General features: G+C 47.1%; 1 protein-coding gene across 1 annotated transcript; it reads right to left on the minus strand.

Annotated features, from left to right (window-relative positions):
* Positions 1-958: 958 nt before the first annotated feature.
* LOC306939518 (uncharacterized protein) lies at positions 959-3,122 on the minus strand (the record flags this gene model as incomplete). Its single annotated transcript, XM_079524105.1, has 4 exons — positions 959-1,273; positions 1,408-1,889; positions 2,179-2,367; positions 2,483-3,122. 4 exons carry the CDS (start codon positions 3,120-3,122, stop codon positions 959-961), a joined length of 1,626 nt encoding a protein of 541 aa, XP_079380231.1.
* Positions 3,123-8,346: the final 5,224 nt, after the last annotated feature.

The raw sequence follows: 8,346 nt of genomic DNA on the forward strand, positions 1-8,346 counted from the left end.
TGCAAGGATTCCCCACACAGCCCGCATGTAGGCACATTCTTCACCCGTGACACTTTAGTTTCCAGGGCTGAAGTGTCTTCCCTTTGCTTCCTCTTGTACGCTGTGGACCTGGCCCACAGGGGGTCCCTGTAGGACAGAGGAGGAACCTGGCTGGAAGGAGGATGGGGAGGAGGAGGGGCGGAGGGACCAGGGGTGGAGGGACCAGGGGTGGCCGGGGTGGGGAGACCAGGGGTGGGCAGAGGGGTGGGTAGAAGTGCAGTGGGCAGAGGAGGGGTGGGCAGAAGCTGAGTTGGCAGAGGGGGAGGAGGGGTGGGTAGAAGCTGAGTTGGCAGATGGGGAGGAGGGGTGGGTAGAGGTGCAGTGGGCAGAGGAGGGGTGGGCAGAAGCTGAGTTGGCAGAGGGGGAGGAGGGGTGGGTAGAAGCTGAGTTGGCAGAGGGGGAGGAGGGGTGGGTAGAGGTGCAGTGGGCAGAGGAGGGGTTGGCAGAGGGGGGGGGTGCAGAGGTGGAGGAACAGCGGTTTGAGGAAGAGGTTGGTTGGGAGGAACAGGAGGAAGGGTGTGCACTGCAGCTGGCACCACTATGCTTCTTCTCTCCTTCAATGTTTTTGTGCCTGCCGTGCTGGGGGTGTGACTGTACTCTATCTGCGGGTAGTCAGGTTGAGCGATGATAGGCGGCTGTAGTGGTGCTGGAGCGATGTCCTGGTTGGAGATGGACTGGACCTTTGACATGCTTGCCGGTCTTCTGGTGGAGTGGTAATTTGCCAAGTTCTCGTGGCGAAGTATGAAGTCCTTAATTGTTTTGGCGTTTATTTTCCGGATAGGAACGGAAGCACTCCTGAGGATGGGATCGTCCACGCAGACTAGCTGGTGGATCCTGGTGTAGGCCTTGAGGATCATGGACTTCTCTGGGCTGGTGCTGGCAGGTATAGTCAACCAGAGAAGTTTCACCAGAGTGTACATTAGGCGGTTGTTCTCTGCACTGCACTGCTCCACATTCGCATCTTTATGTTCTGTACCAGCGCAGCTTCAGCAGGGTCGTCCCTTTTGCTGCGGCAGTACAGAGTGTTGCCCCAGTGTCTCACGTACAGCAGGTGAAACTTCTGCGGGTGCTTGTCGTGTTCTGCCACCTGGTTCCATGCCTGCAGAATGTCGGTCCTCTCTTCAGTTGTGATGCTTATCCTTGGTCTGGTGCTGAGGCTGTAGTCCACCAGCAGAGAGCAGAAACGTTCGAGCTCTTGGAACCCGGGCAGTGGGTTTATGCTGCAGGCGTCCTCCTGTTGTCAAAGACAATAACAATAATGAAATGTATATTATATATATACTGTAGGTTGTTTGTTTTGACACAAATATAATGCAGAAATAGCAAACGCAAAAAGCACAGATCTTGACATGTAATCTAAGTACTTACAAGGGCCGGAGGATGCTCTGTGGATGTGTCATTTGAGACAGGAACAATGTGGTCGACGTCAACCGCAGTGGCGACATCAACCGCAGTGTCACTGTCCTCCGCACCACTCTCGTAGGCCTCGTCTTCCGGGTCGGAGCGACCAGGCTGCAGCACCTCATCCTCATCCTCAGCGGCTTCATTTCGGAGGATGTCTGGCGTGACTTGGCACCGAGCTTCCTCTTCCCCTGTGCTCTGGCTGAACAGGTACTCCAGCCCGATCAACTCGTTGGACCTCACACTGGTCGGTCGCCTGAAGTTCTCCTCCACTGTCTCCCCAAACAGCTGCTGGCAGCGTGTGTTCAGCCGGTCAATGAGTGGTGCGGAGTAGGTCCGGTAGCGACGGCCCTTCCCACCATACACAGCGTCTGCACTTCGGTCCGCATTCCACCGAGCGACCCCGCTGATCAGGTAAACCTGATACGGTCGTGCTGCACAGTGAGGACCTGTAAGACACAGAAATATATTTGTGGCCAAAATGTTAACTATTTATGTTTTTGCTTTGGTAAATTAATGCAGAAATGCATCATACTGCAGTGTCTACCAAAAATAGCTGATCTACAAGCTGAAAAGGCTTTGGGATGCCTTTTGAGCTTGTAGATCGTCATTTTTTGCTGTATTTAAATCCTGAAATGTAACAGTTTTGGACAAAAGGTTTCCACCCCACAACAGTGATGTACACACCTTGAAGATTACAGTAATACACAATGAAATGTTTTGACAAAGCAGCAATACCTGGAATCATGTGTGGCAGGAATTTGTGAAAGCCTTCCAGGCTGTTGCTGCCACGCACGCACTTGTAGAAGGGGACATCGACACCATTGATCTTTGTGGTGTTAGACACCCTATACATGGGCATGCCTGGAGGGTCCTGGAAGCATTCCAGGTGACGCTGATGTGTTGCCCACTCCTCATCTATGGCTTCTGTGAATAAACAATTAAGCACAACTATGAGATGGACAGCAATATATAGGTAGTAACAGCACATGACAAATAAAGCAATATCTAAATAGCAACAGTAACTGTTAATATCTTTTACCTGCTGATGTGAACAGGCTGACACCTTTCTCATTCAGACCAGCAGGACCCTTAAACTCCTCGATGGCTGCCTGCACATAGTTGAAGGAGTCCTGAGCACCCAGCGTAACTCTCCGCACATGATGTTCGAGATGGTACTTGCTGATGTGGAGTCTGAGCATGTCCGCATCCGTCAGAGAGGCCAGAGCCGCAGGGTCCTTGGCTCTTGCTGCCTTGATGAGGAGGTCCAGATCTGCCCGGTTGTACGCCAGGACTGCACCTGCCAAGGCGGACTTGAAGGCGATGTATTTGTAGTGACTCTCTGTGCGCACAGCCGCGTCAAAGCGATGGTGCCAGTGGAAGATGTCCAGACGAATCACCATGCCTTGGTCCACCCAGGGCTGGAACAACTTTTCCGTAGTCGTCGGACCACTTTCTCGGCAACACCCCCGATCGACGTATAGGATCTTGGGCACGGGCTGATTGGCCTGCTCGAACCTGTCTATGAGCCCCTCAGTCATAGACCTGACCGCCACGTAGGACTCTTCGTGGGTCAGTACGAAGGTGAGCAGCTGAGAGTACTCATTGCCAATGCTGGTGAACCACTCAGCTGTGCCCTTGCCCTCGCCCGACATCTTCTTCACCACCTGGAATATGTTCATAACACGTGAATAAATGTTTTAACCCATTAAGAATAGACCTGATGTTTCTATGTCAGGCGTTCTCAAACCTTTTCAGAGTCGGGACCCCCAACAATATATGTAATTGTCTGTAAACCCCCATTTGAATTGATTTGAGTTAAACATGTCTGCGCTGAAAGAATATGTAATCAAAGATGTGCGCCACATTTTGAAGATTTTTAAAAAGCTTGTAGCTTGGCACCGCGCTATGAGCTTGTAGATCTGCTATTGTTCAATAGCTAAAGTAGAAGACAATGCTTAAAACAAAAAAGAGGAGTTTCCGTAATGAAGTCAGCACAAAAATAAAACTAAATAGATGATTGCAAAGTAAAATGTTGTACACACCTTCTTGGTGGAGTCATATTTCAGGAACGTCCCAAAGGTGGAGAGGATCTGGTTCCTGTAGTCCTGGACGTGTTCGGCTTCTTCTAGGAGGAAGGCATGTCGAAGCAGCCGAGCAGAGGGCACATCTCTCTGCGGAGGTGGAGCTGTGAAGGTGCGGCCTCCGAATGCAGTCACAATGGTGCCTGGTCTCGCTATATCAATGAGGAGTGTGGTGTACAGATCCTTTCTCTGCAGGTAGTCCTCTGCATGGTTCTCTTCGACCTGTCGCCACACCTTCGCCATGGTGTTTCCCTCAGTGCGGTCCCGTAGTAGACGCACCACGTTCTTGTCCACACCGCGTCTGTGATAATACAATCAATACATAAATATGATTAAAGCATTACATTACATTAAAGCATGCTGACATATTTGGGAAGTTTGTCTCACCCTAGCTCCACCACAGACAGAATACTTACTTTGCGGTCAGGACAGCGGGAAACTGGGCTTGGTGAGCCGCACTGAGTTGGGAGAGGATTGCATCGTCCCACGCCAGCCAACGAGATTGGCCTTGGCCACCATCTTTCCTAGCTATAGCTACTTTATGACATGGTGGACAGCACAAAACCTCTGTCGTCATGCTGTACCAGCCAGACACATCGCAGATGTGACGTACCTGCAATATAAAAAAAAATAAAGTTGTGTACAAATATAGCATCTTGTATTATTTTGTTTTATTAAAGTTTAACATTGTGTATTTTCATCAGTTGTCAGTGACATTTCATTCACAAAACAACAACAACACATACCCTGGTATGGTAGCCATGTCTTGTAAGGCCCTTCTCCTTCCCTTTGCCCTCACATGAGTCACCCCGAGGACACTTTAAGGTGCACTTCCACACACCTACAGGCCGCCACAGAAACATTCGGCTCCTGAAGAAGACATCCGGAATGGGAATGTCGTTCACAAATCCCGGGGGTTCTGGAGGGTAGAACCACATTCGGTCTCGCTTAAGTAAGCGCCGCCTTTTGGTTTGACCTTTCTGGTCCACATAGAACTCCATGGGCTTAAACAGGCCTCTTTCTTCATCCTCCTTTAGCCACGAGATGTCAGCAGTTGGGATGCCGCCTTCTCCTTCCCACGTCCGCACCCACCCCTCCAGCTCAACCTGAAAAACAAGTCCAAACATAAACGCATGTAGTATGAAATAAAGTCCAGACACATAAACGCATGTAGTATAAAATATATTCTCATTTATAAAAAAAATGTGATTATTACTTACAGGGGAGTCGAGGGGTAAGGTGAGCAATGAGGAGGCCGGTGGCTGTGTGCGTGTGGTTGAGGAAGAGGATGCAGGTGGCTGTGTGCGTGTGGTTGAGGAAGAGGAGGCAGGTGGCTGTGTGCGTGTGGTTGAGGAAGAGGAGGCAGGTGGCTGTGTGCGTGTGGTTGAGGAAGAGGAGGCAGGTGGCTGTGTGCGTGTGGTTGAGGAAGAGGATGCAGGTGGCTGTGTGCGTGTGGTTGAGGAAGAGGAGGCAGGTGGCTGTGTGCGTGTGGTTGAGGAAGAGGAGGCAGGTGGCTGTGTGCGTGTGGTTGAGGAAGAGGAGGCAGGTGGCTGTGGGGTTGATGAGGCAGGTGGCTGTGATCTTGTTGCCGTACAGGTGGCAGGAGGTAGTGACGCTGCCGAGAAGGCTGTGATGACGGACACTGTAGCTGTGGATGGCATAGGAGAGAAAAGTTTTGATATTTCATCAATAAGCTGAACATGAAGCGCATAATGCAAAACATATATAGGTGTACTACTATACTATATTAACACATTCATGACGGGAACCCCTTTTGGTGTTTTAAGGATTATGTTATACTTTAGCTATTGAAAAATAGCAGATCTACAAGCTCATAGCGCGGTACTGAGTGTCGCGCTACAAGCTTGTAGATCTGCTATTTTTGAAAAAAATCGGGTCCCTGGAACAACATATTTTCAGATGGGGGTCGGCGGCCAATTACAGATAATTCTGGGGGTCCTTGACATGAAAAAGGTTGAGAACCACTGACATAGGAAAACATTCAGAAAACTGTCATGTTAAGACATTTTTTTAGAATCAACCTCAAGTCTAAATGGGTTAAGTATAGGCCTATACTATATTACTTTTCTTATTGCGTGCATTTACCTTCCTCTGGTAAATCGATAGACAGAAACAAGTCATCGTCCATCATCCATGCGGGTTCTGACACTGAACATGCAGGATCTGGCGGCCGTGACCTTGTTGAGGTCGAGGCAGAGGAGACAGGTGGCTGGGATCTGGTAGATGCAGGTGGCTGCCGGGGTCTGGTAGCTGAGGAGGCAGGTGCCTGGGAACTGGTTGATGAAGAGTGGGCAGGTGGAGGAGGGGGGTAGTGTTCCTAAATAACAAAGTCATTGTTAACATCTGGACTAGATACTTGTATATTATACTTGACATAACACATTATATCTTGAGTCACTGCAAATCTGTTGTGTGTGCGACTTACTTCCTTGATCTTGCCATAGATATATTGTCGGAACCTCTTCATCTGTTTGCTGGTGATGCTGTTAAGCCTGGTATTCAACCACCCCTGTACAGAGCGGAACGCCTGACCGCTTCTGGCCTTCTCATCCTTACTGTAGTCCTCTGGCCTGTCTTTGTGTGTTGTGTGCAGCCTGTACAAGTTCCACATTTCGGAGAATGTTGCGGCCTCGAAACCTTTCTGGCCATAGATGCACCTGTCAACATTGTGATGAAGGGTGTTTGCCACCTGTGGGAAGCCTTCTGCGTATTCTAGCAGATAGTCCTTGATCCACCTCAGGTGTATGTTTGGCTTTGGGCCTGCTTTGGTTTCTATCACGTGCTTGTCCAACAAACTGTAAACACAGTGTAAAAAAATATGTAACGATTACATTACTAACTAATTGCATTATTGCTGTGTTATTGTTACCTTTGCATAGACATTTATATAGAGAAGATGATAACCATACATATAATTGTATCTAGAACCAATCTAATTTGAAAGACATTAAACACTTATTTGTAGTTGAAATACAATGTACACTCACAACTGAATGTATCCCACGTCGTTCTCAACAAGCCAGTGGAAGGAGGCGTGCATGTACTGCTTTCCAACTTGATGCACCATCTTCCCCAGGCATTGCAGGCGCGTGGGTGCTGTGATGCCTTCAGCCTGTAGACGTTGCACAGCATATGGGATGGCTGTGGACTCCAGCAGCAGCTCTGGCGGAGGTTTGGGAAAGGATGCTGGGTTGTTCTGCTTCTTGTACTGCTGGCAGTCCTTTGAAGGTTGTAAAATGGCCTCTTGGCGACTCAAAGGTTGAACATTGCTGTTCACCACCCGGATGACTGGCATTGACATGATGCGAGACTGTGACCTGCAATCTGTCACACACACACACACACACACACACACACACACACACACACACACACACACACACACACACACACACACACACACACACACACACACACACACACACACACACACACACAATGAAATACACTACATGAAATACAAGTGTGCTGTTCCTGTTCCAGTGCGTGCTTAACTTACAATCATTTTTAAACCAAAAATACCATGAAATGCTCTTTTCTAACATTAACTTAGTAACTACATTATGCATACATGGAATTGCCACAACATTAAATTATTACTTCCATATGAAATCTAACTTGTTATAAAGTTCTGTAGAAGGTGAGGTGAAAACATCACAATGCACACAGAGAAGAAATGGATGCACTGTCTTAGCTGCTTCTAACACAAATGACTACCTTAACTAATGTCACAGCGACCTGTTAATTAACCTCATTAATAGAGCCATTTAATTAAGGATACTTCTGTCTTTCAAAATCAAACCATTGTAGATATCATAACAGCATCCAATATGAATCACATTATAAGACAAGAAACCAATCTACAAGCTCACAACCCCGTGTGGTTTCTTGAAAAACATTGAAGATATTTCAGAGCATCATTCATTCTTTCTTTTTAAAACAACACTGAGCTTTGCCCAGACTTCTCTCAAGTTCTCAACAGTTAATTTACTGATACAATCTGCATAATTTAATTTAAAAAAGTTTAAACAATTGGAGAGAAGTAGAAGAACAAGTATAGCCTACTGTGACCTATGTGGCCTAATCTTTTGACAAAATAAAATCATGTAGTATTATAAATCAGGATCTGTTCACAAATTAACTAAGGCTAAACAGCAAATTGCGCTTACCTGTGTATGGTAGTCAAGATTTAACAAGCAGACTTGTTCCAGTGTAGTAATGCTGTTGCAGTTGTTCCTGTGCAGTAATGCTGTTGCAGTGTCTTACTTTCATTTAAAATGATGTAGTGCACTGGCCTGAGTAGCCAGGCTGACTTATACCCAAGAGGAGAATTAGCAAGAGAGACCACTTTGCTTTACTTCCTGTATCTGCGTGAGGTGGGCGGTAACATTATTAGGAGACAGGAAGAATGTTGGAGTCTATTCATTTCCAATGGGAGAGTGAACGTGAACACAGCTTCTGAACCATTCCTTAACTCCATGGTCACTGAACTAAATACTGGACCAAATCATCACAAGGCACACAATATTTACAAGATATTCATAGTAAAATGGCTTCTTTTAGCGAGACAAATCAGGAGAAAATCGACTTTGTTAATGACATTTCTTTATCCCAGCAACAAACTCTCGCGAGATTTGAGATGAGTCCGGAAGCCTATACAAAAACGATGCATTGTGAATAAAATCCCTCCATTCAGGGCACAATTTATATAAGGTGTAGTAGGTCATCAGAGGGCTATATGCTTGAAGAAGTGTAATTAAAAGTGCATTCGGGATTTCTAACTGACATTATATGTAGAGTT

Source organism: Electrona antarctica (genome assembly GCF_951216825.1).
Source record: "Electrona antarctica genome assembly, chromosome: 16".
Taxonomy (NCBI): Eukaryota; Metazoa; Chordata; class Actinopteri; order Myctophiformes; family Myctophidae; genus Electrona; species Electrona antarctica.